Below are 24,718 nucleotides of genomic sequence, written 5' to 3'. Positions count from 1 at the left end.
TTAAAATAATTAATGATATTAAATATAACCAAAATTACTAAACAAATCTTAGGTATTTCTAAAAGCTGTAACATGTGCTTTGCAATTATGTGGCCCTGCCCTTGCGGGGGTGGTAGAAAATAATATGAGAGCATTTGGACCGAGCCCAGATTCACTCTGAAGAATTTACCCTGTTAATTAAACTTGCAAACGAAGATTAATAAATTATTCACAGAAAACATCTGAACTGGTCTCAACATCACTTTTAGAATGTGTAAAATATAACTATTAAAAACTTCCAGAATACCAGCTTGTTTTTTTTATTCCCTGGAAGAAAAAGTGAAATTTCTGTTCCGATTAATTAAAGCACAAAGGTAGATAGGATAGATACTCAGACAAAGCGGAGCACACTGTATCTGGCAATAACAACTGAATGGTTTTCACAGTCAGTGCTACTGAATTGAAGTTATAAAATATAAATCCTAAAAATATTCCAAATATTCAACTGTCACTGATTCCAGAGATCTTTATGTGGTAGTTATTTACATAGACAGTTGGGTCATTTTAAGAAAACACATTTCAGTTTTTTCCGCTTTATACATGTCATAATAATGCATCTAACCTGCACAAAAATACAAGCAAAGAAGAGTGAATTTAGGACTGAATTGAGTTTTTTGCTCTCTGGTGAGTATCCAGTAGATGTCTCCAAAACAATGACTGGAAATGCTCTGAAAAAAACAACCCTAACTTGGAAAAAATTGGGACTGTATATAAAATGCAGTGGCTTCAAAATGAACTTTGACTTGTAATCCAAACAGTATGAAGACAAGACATTTAGTGTTTAGTCTGGTCAACTCCATTTTTTCATAATACATCCATACTTTCATTGAGGGCCCACTACACCTTTCAAAAAATTATTGATGAGATCATTTCAGGGTCAATAATGATGTAGCACTGCATCAAGAACGGTCATTCATCAATAAACAATATGGCCACATGGGGGTGGGAGTTCTTTGGCAAAATGTTTTCAAGTAATATAATATGTCGTTGAATCCACAAATGCCAGTTACAACTGTACTGCACAAAAAAGAAGCTGCATGTTAACAGTATCCAGAAGTGTCGTTGACTTTTCTGGGTTTGAAAGCATCGGGGATGGACCATCATACAGTGCAAACATATATTGTTATTAGACCAACATTTCAGGTCTTTTTTTTTTTTAATAAGAAATGCAGTTCTGTGATGGCACCATTAATGCTGAAAAGTAAATACATATTTTTAGAGCAATATATGCTGCCTTGAATTGGACATCTCTTCCATGGATGCCCATGTACTGTATATTTAAGACAATGCAAAACCACATTCTGTGTGCATTACAATGGCATGGCTTCACATAAAGCAGGTGTGAATACATAACTGGCATGTCTGCAAGCCTGACTTGTTCCCAACTGAGAATTTAAGGCACATTTTGAAATACAAAATGCAATAAGGTAGACCCCATGTGATTTTTTTTAACACTCATATTCTTTTGTTTTATTTGTTACACAAATAAGAGTTTATAATAATAATTGTTTTCAGTTTAAAGATAATTTACTAATCATAGCTATCTGTGTTTATCTGCATTTTCCTCTCTGGTCCCAAAGTTGGATTTGTATACAGTGCATCTATTTTTATACAGTTTAAGTCTTAATGACAGAAAGTTGGTGAGACTATCAGAGGAGCCCAAATTTGAACAGATGTGTATTTAAAATCGGGTATTACTGCACTGATCAGAAAGCCATATGGATAAAAGCTATTACTGGTATGAAGCCCAGCATAAATGTTGATCATTTTCATGAAGTATACATATGACACTTAAGTTGTCAGGAGTATTTAAAATGTGTGATCAATAAAGGTGAACAAAAGACAAATCATATTTGTCTTCAAATTCAGATTCAGTCATTTTTTTGTTAGGTAAGAGTAGTCACGGTCAGGATCTGTTAGAAGGGTAACTTTGATTGAGGCTCTTAATCACTGGTTTTATACTTTTGGGAGCACTGAAATACTGTGGACAGTTTACAAAATGAAAATATTAATGCTTGTGCCCACTTTTATACATTAGCATATAATACATTTTCAGTTCTATACCTTGTTTATTTTTTCTATTTGCGATATCCCTGCATGCTTGTTGACAAAAAATTCTTGGCTATTTGCAGATAGCCTAAGAAAAGACGTTTTCACAAATGGATCGATCGCCAGAAGAATCTAAACTGCAATGATGTTTTGTATTTAACTGAAAAGGATGATCTTGGTGTCAATCTATGACAGTTGCAGAATAGTTCAGATAGTAGTAGTAGTAGACAGAGTTCTAGTCCTGCCTGTATGCATTTTTCTTTATCTTTTTTATGTTTCATATTTTTCTACAAATGATTCTGAATAATTTTCAATACTATGTGATATGAAATATCAAAAATTATTTTTTATCATAGAAAAAAATACTGTTCCACATTGTTATAAAATTGAAAGATATTCACATCATTCAATCTTTTACTATGTATTATTTATTCTATGTATGCATTCATTCCATATTATTTTATTGTCTGGATGCATAATGACATCTTTTTATTTTCCCTTTACTGTCTTTTATATTCTGTATACAGTACCAAGCAATGTTAAGAAATCCTTTTGCACAGAAGCAGAGGCTTAGCTTAGCATATAAACAGAAACAAAACTAGGATGAATGGAACCAACGTAGCGTCAAAAATTAACCTACCATTCAGATAATTTCGTTGGGGGGGGGATACACACATATGGTGATGGAGAGGTGACAGCAGAGCAAACCACTTCCTCTGTGCTTCTCCTATATACAATATATGTGTACACACACACACACACAGACACAAGGTTAAGTATCCCTAATCCAAAATGCTTGAGATAAGTATTATGGATTTTGAAAAATTTGCATATAAACAATGAAGAATATTGGGAATGGGACCCAAGTTTAAATATGAAATTTATGTTTCAAATACACAAAGCCTGAAGATAATTTTATATAATATTTAAAATAATTTTGTGCATGAAACAAAGTTTGTGCACGGCAGCATCAGCATAATCCCTGTACCAGCTAGCAAAAAACAGCAAAAAACAACTTTCAGTCTCCACCTACAATGGTGTGTCTTGATTAAAAGGTTACTGTACACAGAGAATAACCAAAAAACACAGTAAGTAATGCACATAGGTCTGGTGGTGACAGTGCTTGATAACAAACTGACACTAACAGAGAATCAGAGAGCTTATGTTCCCTCTAAGCTGTGCCATGCAGCAATTTTAAATTGAACCATTCACTACCCATGCCATGCAATGGCTTGGAAGAGCCGCGCAGTTATTATCGTGCCTTTCAACTTTTGGTAATGCACATCCACCAAACCCCCACCGGTCCTGCATCATTCATTTGTCTTGCTTGAAATTCAAAAGGGGACTGGAGAAATTGGCTGCAAACTGTAAGTACCAGCTCATGCCTTTTTCACATCTGCTAATCAGTAAAAATAATAAGAGGGAACACTGGTTCAGAGTCACACATGAGGTCAGGTATGGAATGTCAGGTGTTATGTCTGTGCTCAAAATGGCTTTGATTTTGAGACCATTTTGGATTTTGGAAACACCAAAAACAGATTCATCCATTAGGCTGCCAGATAATGGTGATTCATCAAGAGAACATATTTCCACTGCTGAAGAGGGCAGTGGCTACATGATTTAGGCCTGTTTGCAGCTGCTCGATGATGGAAATCTATTTTATGAAGCTTGTGCTTATGTTGCTTCCAGAGGCAACTTGGAACTCTGTTATGAGTGATTCAACAAAGGATAGGCAATTTTTATGTGCTATGCACTTCAGCACTCAGCAATCCCACTTTGTGAGTTTGTATGGTCTATCACTTTATGGCTGAGGTGTTGTTGATCCTAGATGCTTTCACTTTATAATAATAGTACTTACACTTGACCGGCGCAGATCTAGCACTGAAATTTCACCTACTGACTTGTGGCAAAGGTAGCATCCTATGACAGTGCCACTTTTAAAGTAATTGGGATCTTCAGTATGACCCATTCTGCTGCCAATGGCATGGCAATACATTTGATTTTATGCACCTGATTTTATGCACAATGAGCACAGTTAAAACACCTGGGGCCTCATGTATAAACGGTGCATACCTAAAAAAATGTTGTGTACGAACATTTCCACGTTCAAATCGCGATATATAAAACCTAAACTTGCCATAAAGCCATGCACATTTTCACAGTAGCTCATACTTTGGCGTATGCAAGTTCTGCGCTCCGTTTTGCAGACTGGTGGCACCCAGCATCAAAGCAGTACTTCTGTTCAAGTGTGGTTTCCCTTTCTTTTTTAGATCCACATCGCTGACGCGGCATTATAAATACACTGAAATTAACCGCATATTATTTATTAGTTTAATGCATCTGATTGTAATTAACCTGTAACAATATAATGGTCCACAGAATGGTCGAACTGTTCTAAATACAATAGCTGCTTTAGCGTTGTTACTCTCACTGCACCTTCTTCTTTCAGCTGCTTCCATTAGGGGTTGCCACATCGGATCATCTTTTTCTATTTACTCTCACAGTACCATTTAGAGTATTTATATCACTGTATCTGAGAGGGGAATCACAGCCCTACAGCAGATGATTGGAAAGAGAATTATCAGTATAGAGCATCTAGCACACACTGCCTCAGCCATGCTGTCTATTGAACTGCTCTCATACGTCAAAACGCTTCAGAGCCTTTCCTGTAGGGACATATAAACGCACTCAATCAGTACATCAATTACTACTTGTAGAACTGTTGTACTTATAAGTACAATTACCTCACTGTAAACTTGCAATACAGTTATAATATTGCACAAACTGGGCCACTTTATAAAGCGTGTATTTACATATGATGAAGATATCATTTTTAAGATAAATGCAGCAAAATATGTTTATTATATTATACAGATAACTTTAACTTCATTTAAATAATCTATATCCTCTTTAATAAAACCCCTGTGTGCGTCCAGGTGTCCGTGTGTGTGTTTTCTTCTGGTGAAGTGCGCGTGCGCGGGGCCGCTCCGCGCATTGCACCGTGCCCCGCCCATGCGCATGGCACCATGGACACACATACTGGAAGCTGGGCTGACAGTGAATGGCCTAGCCATGGCCACGCATGATAAGCAAATAAAGCACACACACTGGAAGCAGGGCACAGAGTGAATGGCCCAGCCGTGGCAGCACATGATAAGCAAATAAAGGACATCATTGCTTGGGAGAGTGCTGATTGGGTAGTCGCGACTGTGCACATAAAATCCGTTGCTGGGGAGACGCCACACATACAATAATCAGCTCCACGCCACCATAGATTAAAATACTTGCTGAGGAATTGCACAGTACTTCCTGGGGAGACGCCACAGGCACGATTATCAGCTGCAAGCCACACATTACATCAGTTGCTGGGGACATTCGGCTGATTGCCCACTGTTGTGACAGAAAATTAAAGTCATATTATGGACATCAAAGCCAGTATTACTGTCAGAGAAAATTACAGGGATTTTACGGAAATACAAACCAGTATTACTGTGATAGAAAATTAAAGGCGCACAATACAGTGACGCATATTACAGCCACATACAAGCCAGTATTACTTTAAGAGAAAATATTACGGACATATCTGCTAACAACATGCCACTCAAAAAAAAAGGACACGTCAAGTAGGACAAAAGACACAGACAATAAAATCCTATATAAGCAACATCTCCTGGAAGAATGGTCAGCTTAACAAGTAAACATTGTGAACTCTGGCCCTGGCACAGACAGACGGACAACATTTTTGCACCCACACACTGTTTATTTACACTATTTACATACATATAGAAGTCACGTGCACTCACGAAACCCCAGTGCCTTCAGCACCGATTCCCCAAGTCCAGGCCACACAGTCCTTTTGCCTTCCTGGCCGCCTCCCGTCCTCTCTCTCCAGTTCAGTCTTTCTGCCTCCCGACTTCCACCGCTGACTGGAGGAAGGCGGCCCCTTTTATGGGGAGCCGGATGGGCTCCAGCTGCTTTCCGGCACTTAACGGTGGCCACACTCCTGTGTGGCGGAAGTGCCGGCTGCGCACCCAGAAGCCGTCCGTGTCTCCCCGGTCGTCTTCCCCCCGGCACTTCCTGGTGTGGCGGAAGTGCCGGGCTCCCGGAATAATTAGGCCCTGGGGCGCTGCCTGGCGGTGGCCACGGGTCCCTACAGGGCTGGGCTTCCAAGCCCTGTAACCGAGGCCACCTGCATAACCAGGACGGACGCCCCCACTCGGTCTGGAGGAGGCACTCGCCCTCCTCTGGTCCTCCAAAGCGCCCCGGCCGGGCTCCAGCCCCAGCCGAGGACCGTACGGGATAAACCAGCATCGGGGCGCCGCCTGGCGGTGACCACGGGCCCCTACAGAGTAGGGCTTCCATGCCCTCGACCTGTGGCTCCCAACAGAACCAGGACGGACGCCCCCTCGCGGTCTGGAGTAGGCACAAGCCCTCCTCACGTCCTCCTGGGCGTCCCGGCCGGGCTCCAGCCCCGGCCGGGGACCACAACATCAACAAAAGAAAGGCTCAAAGACAAAGAAAAATACGAGCAAATAGATCGATTGAAGAAAAAGAAAATGAGCGTCAGAAAAATGAAAAACACTCAGAAGAGCAAACCTTAGAAAAAGTTGGCATTTACTTGCCAGAACCAGTATTCAGCAACGGTCAGTTATATGTTCCATTATCAAGAGCTAGAAGTTTTCCAGATGTTGTTGTCAAGGTTGTAGATGGTCCTGAACAAAGCAAACTGTTGCCAAACTCAGACAGAATATTTACAAGAAATGTTGTCTATAATGAAATTTTATAGAAACATTTCATGATGTAAAAAAATAGAAAATTTTTCCTAAATATCTTCTTCAGATATTGTATATTACAAATTGTTACAAAGTTTTACACTAAGGCAATATTAATTATACTTACTGTATTGTCATATACGTTTCTATTTTATTTTTATTATTATTTTACTTTAGGCTTCTTGCAAAAATATTTTTGACAAAAAAAAATTAAGACAAACAGAATGAGTCAAGGTCCCTTGCCATTTAATATAGACTGTTCCTACTAATGTTTATGTACTACTGTCCTAGCGCCCGTTATTGTATCGGGCTTAATGTCTAGTTGTTAATAAATAAACGTGTGAGGACACGGTGTTGCAGCGCTAGCAAGGAGCTGCAGCTCCGTTCACAGATTGTTCCTGCCTTACGCTATATTCTTGCTGGGACTGGTGAGACACTGAATAGACAGAATAATTTAACATGTACTACGAAGATATTTCAATGTTCCTTAAAAGTTTTGAAGAATCGGTGTTCTAAGCTTACAGATGGCTTAACGTCTATTACAGAGCTGATTGTGTGGTGACTGGGTATTTGGAGAAAGAAAAGTAAGAACAGGAATTGGGGGTTAGTACGTTTGAAAGAGACAGTACTTCTGCAATAAATTATTTAATCAAAGGTCGCGCATGGCACAGCAAACATCTTGCATGAGGAATGAACAATCACTGCACCACCATGTACCCATGTTTAATAACATGCTTTAACTCATATCATCATGAAAATGATATCAAGTATCCATCTCAGTATTTTAATACTGTAATATCATGAATGTAATGGATTCTGTGTCCTGTCAGAGGAAGAGAAAGCCCGTTTAAAAGAATCATGTAGTGATTCACACACATAAAGCACATAGAAGAACAAATACAAAAAAATCATTTAGCGTGCTACTTTAGTAATGATGTGATTTGAGAAACTAGTAAATTAAACGATTTTAAGATGAAGTTTATGATATTCTACTTTAATGGCAAAATAAAGTATGTGATTAAAGTGGAAATTTCGAGATTAAATTTGACATTTCGTGGTTTTTTCTCCACAGTGTGCCTATTTTTTTTCTCTGTACCCTAATAAGCTTTCATATGACGCTCAGACGGTGGGCTACGACTCACCTTTTCATGCCGACTTTGATATCTGACAGCTTTGAGCTGGCAACTTTGTGAACTTGAGCTTTTGAGTTTCTCCGACACTCTATGTCACTCATCAACTTCTTTTTGTTGTTTATACCACTGTTTAAACCATCAAATAGTACATTTTTCCTTGCCTTTACTTGGTATTCGCTGAAATTCTTCTATTTACCCCCGTGCTTTTGCCATTGCGTTTTCACAGAACGCTGAGATTAAGGGCTATTTATATTGATTTGCATATTCAAAGAGGCGTAATTCTGAGAAGAGTTTGGGAGTAGCAGCAGGAGTGTACACATGCGTTACTTTTCATGCTGACTGGGATTAATGTAGCAGAAGAACGTGGAAGATGGCGAACGCACAGATTTATGCATCTGAACCTTTTTGTGTGTACGAACATTTCCGCTTTTGTCCGTATGCCATGTTATAGTGTGAATTCTTCGCACTGCATTATGGATGAGGCCCCTGAACTCAAAGAGTTATTGCTTGGTAAATAACACAGAACATGAAGCCTTCCATCAGTATGATACAAAAGAAAATTGGATTACTCTAGCCAAGCAACTTTTTCCACTTCTTAATAGTTGATTTTTCATGCTTCTGTTTCTACTGTAAACACGTTTTCTTGGTTTTATTGATGACATTGGCACCACACATGTTTTTCATCTGTTGCAGCTCATTCGAGACAAAGCCTAATGAGTGGTGCATTCTGACATGACATTTTGTTCAGCAAAGATCAATCTGGAAGTTATTTGCCAGTTTTCACGTATGATTCTCTTATTTCTACTTTGACCACTCTAAACCACAAGCTGTTTTTATCCACAGGATCTTCGATCACTGGTAATTTTTTGCTTATTCAACATTCTCAGACAGTCCTTGAAATGATTGTATGCGATAAGCCCACAATAGCAGCCATTTCGGAGATGCTAGAACTGACATGCCCAGCAACTGTCACTAAGGTCACTTGTTTTGTTCATTCCAATACAAACTGATACTAGAAACGCTAGTCAGTCTGTTTAATACCACCTAATGCTATCATTTGATGAATAACATGTTGGACTCTGTATAGACACAATAACTTATTTTTTGTAGCTATTCAGCATGACTGACAACTTAAAGGATAAAATGTTGTTACTTTCCAATAATTTTGTATGATAGATTTTATAAAAATTAAATGTAGTTAAGAAAAATTAGCGTTTTAATAATAACTACATAAAGGTTTTAAAAATGCTAATACTAAACATTTTCTGTCAATAATCATTGTATGACCATTTTTCATTTGACACATATAAAGGAAGTGAACTAACAAGCAAATAAACAGGATGTTTCTGGATTGTGGGAAGAAACTAACTTATACAGCCAAACAATAAGACTAAAATGAACCAGTCCACGCAAAAAGCAATTCAGGCAAGATTTTTTTTTTTGAATCAATGATGTTACCCACAAATTTTTACAGAGGACTGTCATTTTTTTTTTCCATACAAATTTACATTTGTATAATTTTACCATAAATCTAAAAGCGCTTTACCTTTGTATAATATAGTGTATTTATATTTGCTAATTATCTTGCCTCATTTTGTTTAGATATGGAAATGCACAGCAATACAAAGGTAGTTTTTGGCCTGCTTTGAGAAGGTCTTTAAAACAAATGTTTTTACCTTTTGAGTAGTGATGTGGTTAGTAATCAAATTGCATATTTCTGTGTATTTTACTTTTGTATTGTAACAAGATAAAACTTTCTGTGCATTCTGCATTACAGTGACTTGATTACATTATATATCTGAAATATTAAACTGGATTCTTTACTTTTTTTAAAGCTGCATAAACATGGGGTTGAGTGTGAAGTGCTATTAACATATGGTTATTTTCTTTAATGTACTATTTTAAATGTTTAACTGAGCTGTGTTTTGAGTGTTGCAGTGCGATTTTAATGATTAAGCATATTAAAAATGGTGAAAGCAGGGAGAAGAAAATTTTTAGTAACCAACCAATCACTGAAAAACACAATATTTTGTGAATTTCCCCTTGGGATTAATAAAGTATCTCTCTATCTATCTATCTATTTCAGAACTCCAAATGCAATTGCACCTTGTTTTTTTTAATACAGTACATGTAATTGAAAATTAAGTATTTCAAAATAAAACAGTATTGTACACAATGTTGGCTTTAATAATTTAAATAATCATGCAACTATATGGAAGCTTTTGTAAAAAAATCATAGAAAAAGGTTAAATTGATTCTATCATTAGATCTGTCTTTTCTTTAATGTATTTATTTTTAACCCACCAAAATGGTTAAAGTACCAAAAACAGAATCCTGCGTATTTATATTACATTTGTTGGCTCATTTGCTGTGACTTAAAGCAGAGAAGAGTAAAAGAGAATAAAGGAATAATTAAAGCACTTAGGGGGGAAAAAAGAAACAAATCTGCTTAAAATGTGATCAAAAACAAAAGCTTGGAAATTTTATTCTTAATGGTACAAAAGGTATATTGCTATCGGTGTTTCCTTAAATTGTAAGCCATGATGATAAATGCTCCTTTTTCAATTCTAGCCGTTACATTTTATTAGTAGAACCCCAATATGCACATGAAAAATGTGCAGATAACTTTAGATATGCCTTTAGTAATCCACATCAAGTAACCCATTGAGGGTCAAAATATGGAAAAGTTACCTTATAAAAATAATTTTAGGTTACACATACTGTACATACAGTGGTTCAACTATTACTGATAAATTACTTCCTTTGAATTTCAAGTATTTAAAATAAAGACATAAAAAGTGAAGCTTGATAGCAACTCAGTTGCTTCAGCAGCTTAACTTCAATTGTAACTTGATTGTTCTCTCTCTTAAGTAGTTTTCTTCCAAAAGCTTTGACAAATAAAGTCAATACTTCATTTAAAATATGTATTCTCAATTTTATCAGTATTTTGTTTTCAGGATAACACAGTACAGTCATACCTCATCAAAAATAAAACTGATAAAAGCAAGTAAACACTTGAGAGATAATAAAAAGGTATGACAAGTCTGGAACATCAAAGGCAAATGTTCATAATTTAATGAAACGAAGGGAAGAAAGGGTCAGAGTGAACCACTATATATTGGAGAAAAGCACAATGTAAAACTAAACCTCTTAATCACTGTAACTGCAAATGTATTTAATAAAAAAAATAGTAATAATTTATATGATTTAATTACAGGAGTGTTAATAGTAATAAATACATTCACAAGACTCCCATTCACACTGCCTGCTGTAGATATCTAGTCAAAATGCAATATATGCGCTTGTACAAATACAGAACAACATAAGTGATGTTTTATGTTCAAACTTGCATTTTCTAAATTATCTTTAAACATACAATTACTGTATATTACCTTCCTTAACATATATTACATTTTGGTTACATACCGGTACTTCCTCAATATGTTCTTTTAGCACTCTCCCAATTGGTACAAACAACAGAAAATAATCCATTGTGTCAGTTTAAAACTCACTCAGAAAGTCTGCAAAAGATATCTTTACTTTGTATGCATGACCTTTAAACTTTGACCCTGAGTGTTGTAATCCAAATTTACTGACTGATGAAATCAATACATTTGTATATCTGGTTAGAGGACAGCTATATGTAAATCTGCAAAAGAGGCATGGAGGAAATGCTACTTATTTAAAGAATAATTCAATATGTGCCTCCTAGGTATATTTTCCCATCTCTCTGCTAAGTTTCAAGAAAAGACATTCTTGGCAAGCTTAGCTACAGTACATTCAGAAGGACAGTACTGTACTACTAACAAGATACTGGTCTTATACTACTTCATACTGCTCATTGTGGCATTATTTCTGAATTATGTTAGCTGTAGCATAAAATCTATAATTGTATAGCCCCTTTTCAAGTTTGTAGAGGAGCCACACTACAATGTGGCTCTATAAAAAATATTTTAAGTTATCTTTGTCACCAGTGTAGAAGAATGACACATTAAATTAAAATATTTGATTGTTCACAGATGCTCACTGAAACTTTTTTTTGTTCCACAAATAGTTGTGTTTGCTTTAAAGCATTGCATTCTCTCAGTTAACAGTTTAGCTTGTGTAATTATCTCCTAGTATTTAAAAAATAAACATCATTTGAAAATGATTTTGAATGTCACACGTGAGCGGAATCCATGGGGCAACCGCAAGCATATGACAGGATAGAGACTGAGAGCAACAAAACAAGCAAATACTTCTTTGCTTTTGCCCACAAATGGGATGATTTTGACCAGCTAGATGAATAATGAAGCCTCTGAAACCCACATCTTGCCCAGGAGCATCTGGGCATTGAGCTATTTAAATCCCAGAAAAGAGACCATTAATGTCAGCTGTGAAAAGCCAGGGAAACAAGACATACAAGTCAGACAAAGACAAGCTCAAGCTACTTCTGTTTCAACATTAATCTTTTGCTTTACACTACTGTTAAATGGGGTTGTCTGTGACGCCTCAAGTCTGACTGACATTTTATCATGTTTATTATAAAAACTTCCTCAACTGTGCTTAAAGTTTAAAATGCAGACTAGAAACTGTGAAAAGGTGTTTACATACTATATTGTGTTATACAAATTGTGCTGACTAACAAACATTTTTTTTTGTTTCTGAAAAAGAACACCAAGATGACATTAAGCCAGGGGGTGAACATGAAAATGGCATTATATGAAAAAACCTTGACTCTAACTTGGGGATGCATACCAAAGTCAGTGAGGATAAACAGGTGCTGCAATGGTATTCTCAATATAATGTACTAGCCAAGGTACCTGGCATTGTAAGGGTATTTTGTGTACAATTAGTTAAGGTAAGAAAACAAATATTTATATGTTTGTGAAGTATTGACCCTCCTGTAATTTCTAGATGTCCCATCACTCATCTGTAATACCTCTCTCTCAGTAGGTCTGTTTTCATTAGTCAAGAATTTATTTTTTTTTGTGCATGATTGGACTCCACAATTGCGGTAAATCCTTGCTGGGTTGGAATAATGAACACTATCTCTTCATATTTCCTGGTTTACTGTGGATTCACAAATAGATGTTTAACCGCATATTAATAAACTGGATGGTGTGGTGTTATGGGTCCACAGCTCGTTGAGTAAAGGCCATTTTTAAATAAATAATCAATGTGCTCGCGGCTTAGTGAGGGGACGTTGGGCCATAGTGGGCCGGGGGACGATCCGTAGGGTGTGGGCGTTTCTCACCTAGTGCACAGGTGAGGAACTGCCCACATTCATGATTGTCCCGCGGCTAATGCTGCAGCTGCTGTGGCCCTCGTCATTTTAAAAAGAAGCGTGAGTCGGTTTTAGGGGAAGAAAAAGAAAGAAACGACCGGAGAGAGAAAGGAAAGGAGAGGACGGAGGTTACAGGGAGCGTGGAAGCAAGCGGTGCAGGAGAGAGACGGACACGCGGAGCGTGTGGTGAGCGCGATCGGCCGTGGGCAGCTGCGAGGAAGCTGGGTGTTAGGCCGACACCCAGGTGTTTGTGTAGATGTCGCTCCCGCTGAGCGAGCAGGTAGCGGGAGTGACCAAGGTGAAAGCGACGAGCCGCAGAAGGCCGCAGAAAGGCAGCGGAAGTCGGGAGGCTTGGAGTGGCAGTCCTTGGTGTGAGCGTCCTGGAGACCAAGGAGTCCAAGTCTCGAGGCTGGGATGAGAGCCAAACCGAAGCCAGGGATCGGGAGGTCTCCAGTCTTGAGTGTGTTTGAGGAGGGCAGCTGTAGAGAGCGTCTTGCCTGCTGCTTGGCCCATACGGGATAAGCAGGTGAGACGCATACAGAAAAGCACCGGATTTGTTTGTTGTTTTAAAGACTGCTTCCAAGAGAAGATTTTAACCTTCGTTTTTAAAGGATTGTTGTGTTTATTTATTGGTTTTACCCCACGTTCTTTTTATGGATTATTTATTTAATGAATATGAAGATCTGCACTATTTATGAACACTGTTTTTGTTTTTGTTGACTGTTTTAAATAAAAGCACTTTTGCACTTTCTACCTTCCCCTTGCTCAGTAATTTGCCTCCATTGACTAGCTCATTCGGCAACATTATCGACGGTGTTGGGTTCAAGTGCTTCCAACATCAAAGGGAGTGTGGAGCCAGAACCCACATCGTCACAGATGGGTTATTGACCAATCCATCCCATCGCCCACACCCCCCTCTCCCCTTACCAATGTTTAAAATGCCACATAACCTGAATTTATTTAGGTAATTTACCTAAAATTTAGGTAAAATTTCTTTTAAGTTGATTTGGAATCTGCAGTTTTTACCCTTCCTCTCAACTCCCGCAAAACCAGAATATTCTGAACCACCATACAGCTTTTAGTTACATGTTGGAACAAATGCAGCCTATATGCAGAATTTTATGCAAAATGCTGGTACAGCCATTATTGCATGATTGGCAAAGAAACAAACAGACAAGGTTCAATCTGAAGGTTGAAACTAAGTCCTTAGTGTGAAAAATGGATATATAACTTCAAATGAAGATGAAAAATTAAAAGACAGAGGATGTTACTCTTTTATCCCTATAGATGTAGCAAAAGCTTCAGATAAGAAATCACTAGTTGCAACATTTTAAGAAAGGAACCAGCGCAGACTAGCATGGCAACAGCTTTATTGTTCTACTCTACTAGCTTGAGGCCAAGAAAGAGATAATAGAACACTAGCTAACTCTTTAAAAATAAGATAGCACTTAGGAGTGCAGTGAAACACTAGATGCTTTTATGACACTACAGAATTTTTAATGTAAACAATGATCCGTTGCATTAAAGAGACCAGAGAAAAGATGAGAAGGGATTATGCACTTTTTGAGGTAACCAAGTGAGGCACCCTACTGAAGTTTGTGTGTATATGTTTGCCTGTTGTGTAAGTCCAGTGAAGGAAAATTAAAGGTTAAATCTGAATATTATATAAATAATTTATTAAGCAATGCTTTCAATGTTAAAAGGTTCATAGGTGGAGTTGAGTGTATAAGAATAAGACTTTAAAAAGATCCTTTGTCCAAATTACAGACTAAAAGAGAATTCCTACATTTCACACCATGATGACCAAGATAACCTCAAGCATTTTCACACGCTGTGCTGAGCTAGACAGTCTCTCAGACAACCAGACCACCAGTAGTCTAAAAGATAGCAAGATCAACCAGAATAAGACTTAATCAAAGTTAGTTAACAAGTCACAGAACTGATTGAAAAAGAAATACACTATGAATACCACATCAATAACAAAAGTAATAGTTTTGCATTATCTAATCAACACTATGATTTACAATAGTATTACTAGTAAAAAGAAAGACTCAGTCGGGCACAACAAATGACCTAATCTCTGATTAAAATAAAAATGGCTGGTCCAGAGTGAAAGAAAGTTTATTCTTCTACTCTGAGATGTAGGTTAAAGGTTGTATTTTGGCAGTCTGAGATATAGGGGCCGAACAGAAGCTGTAATAAAGCTCTGCAGTGTTGTGTCCATGGTGTGACTGCATAAAAATATATCAAATCTTGGTTGTAATTTTCAAGAAAAACAACTAAAAGGCTAGTAATTAAGTATAAACATGTGTGCATAATGCAATGCCTGTAAGCTCAAGAGTCTAAAAAGAACCCACACCTTGCATTTGCTGTTTTAAGCAATGATCTCGCATGCAACTGCCAATTCCTGCATTGAAGTGTAGAGAACAGATATAAATAAAGTGCTGGTTCTGACTACTTAATAGTGCATGCATTCTTCTAACTAAAAGTTTTTAGACATAATTTTCAGCAACAAAGCTGATTTGACATTTAACTTAAATATATCCCAACACTCACCAAAGGATGCATTTTTGCAAAACATTATAGTAATATCCATTAATAAATAGTTGAGATCATACTCAACATGCTGTTAGTTGGATTTTCTAAAAACAAAATTACACTGTTAATGGTATATAGTTAACAAAATTATTATTGCACAGTAAGCGTTTAATCATATACACATTATGGCATGGTATATTCTGTGTAAAAACACAATTATCATTATTGCAAATGAATATTTTGTTGTACAGTCCAGTGCTGTGCTGAATGTACAAGATTGGGTATTATCTATAAAAAACAAAAAGTCCTTCTGATACTTGTAATGACAAATAAATATATTAAACAAATAGTAGGTAGTTTACAATGACAAGTATTCAATTTATTGTTCATGAAAAATAACCAGCTTTAATTATTTATAAAAACACTAGATCCTTAAATATAAAAATTACTGTTCTTGCAACTCTCTGCATTGTAGAGGAGTAAAACAAAGCAGTGTTTTTCACTTTGTTTATGCACCTTTTTATTCGTAAATGTAAAATCTTTCAAAAAATTTAAAGCAAATTATTGTAAAATGCAGTCAACTAGTATATACAGTGTGTCTCCATATATATCACTACACAAAAGCAATTAATATACTATATGATATGATACCTCTTTTTCATTGTGCTGATGAAGGGAATAACTTTGAAACAAAAGAAGTGAATCTGATTGTCATTTATACTTTGTTATATACAGTGGAACTCAAGGTCATTGGTGGCTTTTCAGTAAAGCAATTCAGTGAAGTGCTTTCATTTCAAGTATGCAGCTAATTTATTTTGCATTAGTCAAAATGGTGCATGGCAGTAGCCTGGACAGAATTGCAGTATTTTGAATTTTCATATATATTGTCATATACATAATCTGGTCGGGACAATTTACAACATATCAACTTTTATTTTGACTTTGGAAAATATACTTTATTTTCTCAGTTTTATGCATACTCTAAAGCAAAAATGTACATTTAAATATGGATTTGTTTATTTTGTTCAGTATATAAAAAACTTTTAAAAGAATACAAGATAAAATAATAGTCTTACAATCATTGTAACATTAAGTGGCGACTTAAATGTACATTTCAGTCTTTACCTTTCTAGCAAGGATGGCAATTTGGGTTGTACTGCTATTTCACACTACTTACATGAGGGTCCTATACACTAATGTAGTGCAAAGCTCATTACCATGCAAGGTTCTAAACATATTTGCACAAGTTTATTTGAAAACTCCAGGATTCCACCCACAAACTAAAGCTAATAAGTGGACTGCTGGCTCTGAACTTTCCTGGTGTTACAGAGTGTGTCCATCGGTATGATCATATGATGGGAAAATGTTCTGTGCAAGGTTGATATTAGGCTTGTACCCATTATTGTGAGGATAAACTCTTGCAGGCATATTCTGCACTGTAAAAATATATTCAGGAAACAAAACAGAGGCTCTGTTTACCTTTAAAACTGCTTGTGTGTAGTACATGGGTAGTGGAGTAACCACCACTTGTGTTTGTTTATTTTTTTTAATAATAACTGACCCTAACCCTAATTTGAAAGAAAAAAACAAAAAAAAACCTTAAGTTCTGCTCTGTCAGTTTCCCCACACCCACCAGATTTAATTGGTCAGTGATTTACAACTTTATCGCAATGTTTTGAGCCATAGGAATTCCTATCTTTACTCTGCATTTAATGTTGCTGGCTCCTATTATCAGTACTTGAGGAACCTGCAATGGTTTTAAAGCGATCTTAACTCAACTTACCATTATATCACCCTTCAGCAGCTGAGCTGGTTCTATGGCAATGCATATCCTGCTCTGGTTCTCTGGTCCAACATTACTTTCAAAAAATAAAACATGATTTATCATTCGAGAAACACTGAGCAAATTACAACATTTAACTGATAAAAGTATCAAAACAGCAAAGCTAATCAATGGTCTGGAGACAAATGCTAGATTTTGCTTGCAAATTCTTTTACATGCGCTTCCTCTGCTTTGACCTTTGGTTTCTGTTTTATGCAGCAAGGTATAATATGTTCTCTAAATTAATTCTGTTTAGTGGTTGGTAAAATAAAATTCAGATGCTTGTTTAGAATGTGCTTGGCAATGTTGAATTTAACTTACACTGTACTCGAGCCCCTGTGTTCTTAAACTGGATTAAGCAGACATGAAAATGGATAGATAATTGTACGTGGAAGAATTACAATGGATTTGTTTTGTTTTAAGGTGTAAGGAAACCATACCTTCATAATATTTCAAAGATTACATTCAAATCACTACTTAATTTTAATAAACTGTGATTTTTATTGATTACTTTAGAGTAATTTCTATCAAATGCTACTAACTGGATATTTTGTCATATTTATCCAATAGCCCTGCCACCATGAAGAAGAAACCTCACATGGAAATCATAGAAAATAAAAAGTGAGCCAGAAAAACAAGTATATGTAAATTAAAAACAACAAAAACAAAACAAAAAATAGCTTACTAGATTCCAGAAGTGTGCACTGGCTGCATAGCCTGGTAGATTTTCAAAAATGGTCGACATACTACAAAAAAGAAACAAGAAATACATGATATGTTCATGTATAAATAAATATATGATATAAAGAAATATATGATATGTTCATATCATTAGCAACACAAGTGAACCCTTTAATAAAAACAACTTATGTGCTGATTTACACACAAAATAATAAGTAAAATGAGAGAATAGAAGACAAAGCAAATCATGAAGAAGTTTTGATGTTTTCATGTTAACGTCATCATATCTCAGTCAATCACATATTGAATGATATTTTAAAATTCTGTCTTGCTTGCATTAAAATGCACCAGGTGATAGTGAAGGCTGCTATATACAATAGTGATTTACTTTAATGGAAAGCTTTTAATTAAAGATGTTGTAAGTGTCCTCTCTTCAAATCAATACAAATTAAATTTAAGCAGTGTTTGCTGACAATATTCCTTGAAAGTACCTACTTCTGAAGCTCCAGAAGACATTTTGCAATATTCTCTAAATTAGCATTAAGAAAACTGAACAGCTTTATACCAACTGCAATACACTTCTATAATGATATTTATTATTATTAAAAAAAATCCCCATTGGGACAAATAATGTACATACTAACTAACTATTTCTATGTCTTCCTCAAGGACATATTCATTCTTGCTACTGGAAGATCAAGATGAACAAAGTTATAACGTGAAGCGCTCTAGTAATGAAATGTCATCATTTCAGAAAATTTGTTTAGCTCCTAGTTCACCCAAAAGAAAAAATGTTTCTAATGGGGAACTAGTATCATTCAGAACCATATTGAAGGCAGGGGAATTTAAATTTTTAAAAATAAGAACAGAAAGGGTTAGATATCAGGCTATTACTATGGTTCAGTTTGAAAATATCTATTGCAAGATGACAGTGGTTCTGTGGGTACAAAGGTGGCACAAACAGTGTTTTGGTGATGCCTGCATGGGAGTGATATATAAAAAAAACAAACAAAAAAAAAATACTAAATGTACTAAGAGATAAGATTTTGAGAAGAACAGAAGATTTTTACTATGCTATTTCCTTGCAAGAACATATCATTATACTGTATATTATTGGGCTTAGATTACATAACAAACCTGTAGCTCTGTTATAGTGAAGCTAACATTTGTTTTATAATGGACGTGTGTCATATTCATCAGTATTTACTACTTTACTCATACATTTCCAAACAGATTAGATTTTAACCTAACACGAAGAAGAAAATTATACATGAGAACTATGCTCATTTTGATGTGGCAACATGAGCAGGAAGAGAAATATGCCATGGCAAGTGAAAAGAGATCTAATATGAAAGATGTCACATAAATGAATGGGAGTTAATAGGTTGATGGTAAACAGTGAGGTTTTCTAAATAACAGTTCAAATTAAAGGACAAATAACTGGGAACAGAATCAGTTGCAATTTCAGTTTTTACTAGATATGCCACTTTCAGAAATTTTTGTGCTGCTAGATCAGTTTTTAAATTGGCTTTCAGTGTTAGACTTTATGGATCGACAGATAAAAATAAAAAAAAATATTTGTTAATGGTGCAAAAATCAATGATAAAGGATTATGAATTAAGAGAATTAAAGGAGAGGAATTACATGATTACATTAAACAGATTTAGTGTGTAAGCTTTTGCAAAAAGAGAAGATAGAAAATAACAAGCAATGATTTACTGAATTCAGGATTGAAGGGTAATTTGTACATAGTGGTGGGACACACCAAAATGATAGCCACTGTGCGTCCTCCATAATTAAAAAAAATGAAAATTAGCATCAAACAGCCTGAACTCCTTTTAATATCACATTAACATACTTAAACTTTGCTTAATCCGATTCAGGATTGTAGAGAGACATCCTGGCAGCACTGAGTGCAAGGCAGGAAACTGCCCTGAAATGAGTGTCAGTCCATCACAGCGTGCACACACACTGGGCTCATTTGGAAACTCTAAACAGCTTAACAACTTAACTAGCACCTATTGGAAATGTGGGAAGAAAACTAGAATACCTTGAGAAGAACCTATGCAGCTGTTTTTAGAATATGCAGACTCCACATAGATAACTGGTTCTTGGATTCAAACCCAAGATACTAGGCACTGTGTCAGCATTCACACTACATATTTTATGAGGAACAAAACAAAAAGAATAAAAACAATGATACAACCCTGTGGCATATTTTAGCAAATAAAGTAATATCCTTGGATTTAAAGAAATGTCCTGCAAAACAACAGTGTTTGCATTCCTGAGATTCAGATAATCTGCAGGTAATCAAGACAGCATGTTCAAAGGTTTGAGCAACTATAGAAAAACACTGACTAGCAAGAAAAGCCAGTGGCCAAAGAGAAAACATACATTAGTTAGGGATTAAGATCAATAAGTCTATAGCTTTCCTAAAACAAAAGGAACAAAAAGGTATAGGGCCAGTCTGCTGTGCCTCTTTTCCCTTTTTGAAACCTACCATTCCAAATTCTCAAACCCTCACATAAATGAACAAATAACTGAAAACAGAACATCAGAGGGGAAAATTGGAGCCCAACTGAATTAGTGGGCTCCAGTCAAGGATAAGAATAATTTCACCCAACAATGTTGAGATATTGTCTGAAAAAGGGGAAAATAATTACCCTTCCACTCCAACGTTCACTGTAACCCAAAATTAACAAAGTGACATTTCAATATATATATATATATATTGAAATGTCACTTTGTTAATTTTGGGTTTATATATATATATATATATATATATATATATATATATAGGTCTTACACCAAGTTCTGAAGTTTTCACAATCTCAGCTAGAGTCATTGCAAGATTTCACAGCCACTTAAGTAGGCTGAATTCCAGGTAATAAACATGAAAAGTGCTTTATCTCTGATAAAAATGCCACTTAAGCTTAAAGAACTTTGTGTCAGTTCACCATTAAAGGTTAAATTCTGAAATTATTGTATGTTCTAAAGGATTCAAGCAACTAAACTTTTTAAAACTCTGATTTTCTTACTGCTGATCACTGTAGCTTCTGCTCTGGTATGAGAATTCAGAACTACAGTTGTGTTACTACTTAGACTTTTTATTGTATTCTCATTAAAGTTTTCTAGTGTTAATTAGTAAACTTCACCAAAGCTTTGCTTTTTGCAGTGTTCGTCAGTGACCTTGTTCAGCAAGTATTTTTCTGGAAATTTTCCACGTGGCTAGTTAGATGAAGTTTTTTTTTTTTATTTACAGCACCCCATAATGCTTTGCAAGGCCATAGTCACATCACAGAGGTGTAGCAGCCAGCTACATGTAAACGTACTCCACCTCCTATTTTACGTCACAGCCTGATCTGCTTTATGCATGTAAAAAAATCCTGGCAGAATGTTCATTTCAGTGGCATATTAGCGGAGTATAAAAAAAAAAAGCATTATGAAAACACTTTTTTGCTCTGCAAGGATTAAGCATATTATGCACTGTGCTATGTAGTGCACTATTGGCAGTGATAGGCATAGCCTCCTAAGTATACAGCACTGGTCCCTCAAAACCCAGGCTCTCTGGGTGTTCTGGTATACCCTAATACACAAACATGACCTGCTGGAACTATGAAGCAGACGTGCCAGTATGGAGTAGTGCAAACCAATCTTCCAGTTCTTGTGCCATTTAATGGAAGGAAGTACAAACTAAATTTGTATAAAACTGAGTATGCGGCATGGCGTCGTTTCAAAACAAACTTTAAATGAGCTTTCTACTTCCCCCTCTCAGGGTCAGAAAACATGAAAGACCATGTGAAATAACTATGATGAGCAAAGATTTACTACTATTTACAAGACATTTCTATCTTTTTGATGAGAGAGAAAAAAAAAATAAGTGCAAAGCATCTGTGTCGGATATATCTGTGCCATGTGCCTGGGCCCTGACAGCCACCAAAAAAACACATCATAAGAAAGGAAAATAATAAGCTGTGAGTCCGCTTCTTAAATTGAAAAAGGCTCATCATATATTAATAAATACCATATAAGCAAGTTTGCTGTACTCCTAAAGCAACGTAACAGAATGGGGACCTTTCATTATTCACAGTTTGGCATTATTCATGGTTCTTATTATTTTATCTCTGAAATTTAAAAAAAAGGTTCTGCTGTGTTGAAATAATTTAGGTGATTTTCTTGGCAGTAATTTTCTGATGTATAAACTAAAAAAAAAGAAAAAAACATGTAGTGCATAGCAGGGAAAAAAGTAAGCAAAGAAGAATAAAATGTGTCCATTTACCTGTACAAGACAGTGATTTAAATTATTACAGAGAATGGCATTTGTCTTACCAATGTACTGGGAAATACTACATGATGATAAGCCTAAGCCTCAACATCTGCAGATGAGTGACAGAAACGTAAAGCAGAAAACTCATTTGCTGACAAAGATATGGCAATTCCCAGATATGTAAAATAATCAATAGGGGGAATGAAATTCAGAAAGAAGGCAGTATGAGCAAGTCAACGGAGTGAAAGTGAAATTTGTATTTTCACTCAATAAGGAATAAATTTTTGGATTGAAATATTGCTGCTGCTGAAAAAAAAAGGAGACAAATGATAGAAAATAATCTAAAATTAAAAACAAACCGTTTTATGTGTATTGACTTTTGGTTAAGGTGCAAAAACACCTAAGTTGTACTGGAAGGTTTACCATTAAACACCATCATCAAACTGTCACCATGGGTTCCTAATATGTCTTTGAACAAACAGATATTAAGGGATATGTTTTGTATTTTTCAAGTCAAAGCTATTTCTTCACAATCATGGTATATTTTAGTTTGTTACAAGAAACATCTATCCATCCATCATCCAACCCGCTATATCCTAACTACAGAGTCACGGGGGTCTGCTGGAGCCAATCCCAGCCAACACAGAGCACAAGGCAGAAAACAAACCCCGCACGCACGCACACACACACACACACTAGGGACAATTTAGAATCGCCAATGCATGTCTTTGGACTGTAGAAGGAAACCCACACAGACACGAGGAGAACATACAGACTCCACACAGGGAGGACCCGGGAAGTGAACCCAGGTCTCCTAACTGCGAGGAAGCAGCGCTACCCACTTACAAGAAACATATTTATTACATCTAAAAAAAAAATAACTAGCCCACCCTTGCACTTAATAATGGAAGTGAAGGGTCCAGGAGCCCCATGACAAAAAATATTAAATACATCCACTCAAAAGCAGTAAGGGTTTCAATGTAAGAAAACGTGCAATCCACGTTTCTGAGGCATGGCTGTGACAAAAATAACTACACAGTAAATAATACATTTTATCATAGATTCTTGGTCCTATTTTCTTTAGATAAGGATACGTTTTTTGCTCGTTTGTCTGCTTACAGGAGCCGTGGTTAGTGGAGTTATGAAAACCCAATGCCAAACACCCAAGCTACAACATTCTGTGTTGTTATTTCACATAGCTGACAGAGTAAGATTCATGCTGAGTGGAAGCCTAGTGTAAAGGGCACATATGACTTTCACTGTACTTTGTACACATAAAAAATCTGAACTGAACTGATAACACTGTGCTTTAATAAAAGCCATAGATGTTTGAAGGACCCACGCCATCTTTTCAGAAAAAGAAAATGCCAAAGTGTACAACAGAGCATACTGAAAAATATGGTAATAAAAGGACTAAACACAATGTTTTTGACTTTGTAAATTTATTAACATTCACTTATACCAAACACACAAACTCCATGTAGAACCTAGGGTTGTGAAGCAGGAATGAGCACTCAGCACTAATCTTGCTAAATTTCAACCTGATTAAACTTATTTGAATTGGTGCTGCTAAAGGAACATGAATGGATTAGTTGGTGAAGTGATGCAAACAGACCTGTTCAAGACTCATGTTTCAAAATGGCTGACAACAATGGTTTGCTACTTAAAACAATAAGGACATACTTTTTTGCAACATGTATGCAATCTCAAGATGGGGATCAATAATAAGTAACTTTTTTGGCTTAAAAAATTGTTGTATTCGTCAAGTTCTATGGCTTTTCTTTATAAAGAAACTCCAGCCCTTCACCTCCACGATAAAGTGCCTCATTTTTAAAAATTTTAAAAATATTCCTCATTTTAAAACGCAATTTCGTTTGGCAAACTAATATATGCTAAGATTGTGAAGACATAATTTTGACTTGAAAAACACAGAATGTATCCGTTAATGTTAATTATAAGTTTATAATTATCACCCAGTCATAGTATTAAAAATAAATAAAAACACATGTCTCATAAGCCCCTACGTGACTATAAGAATAAAGAACATTATCAGAAGACCAGTATCACAGTCATATCTGTTTCATCATTTCACAACAGGACTCTCAAGATACAACTACATTTTTCTGTCCTCTATGTTTATATAAAGCTATT

The 24,718-nt window shown here is 36.0% G+C and overlaps 1 protein-coding gene across 4 annotated transcripts in view; it reads right to left on the bottom strand.

Moving 5' to 3' along the window:
- The window catches only part of LOC120529514 (tensin-3-like), a 333,361-nt gene that overhangs the window by 114,149 nt on the left and 194,494 nt on the right, over window positions 1-24,718 (bottom strand). For all 4 annotated transcript variants that reach the window (XM_039753385.1, XM_039753384.1, XM_039753386.1 and 1 more), the window contains 2 exons: window positions 18,305-18,365; window positions 17,581-17,656 (listed from right to left, as the gene is read on the bottom strand). In XM_039753385.1, coding sequence (XP_039609319.1) covers window positions 17,581-17,656; window positions 18,305-18,365 — 137 coding nt within the window. The remainder of the gene's footprint in view (window positions 1-17,580; window positions 17,657-18,304; window positions 18,366-24,718) is intronic.

Source organism: Polypterus senegalus, chromosome 5 (assembly GCF_016835505.1).
Source record: "Polypterus senegalus isolate Bchr_013 chromosome 5, ASM1683550v1, whole genome shotgun sequence".
Classification (NCBI taxonomy): domain Eukaryota; kingdom Metazoa; phylum Chordata; class Cladistia; order Polypteriformes; family Polypteridae; genus Polypterus; species Polypterus senegalus.
The sequence above is the reverse complement of the archived record's forward strand: the minus strand, read 5'-3'. Positions and strand labels throughout refer to the sequence as shown.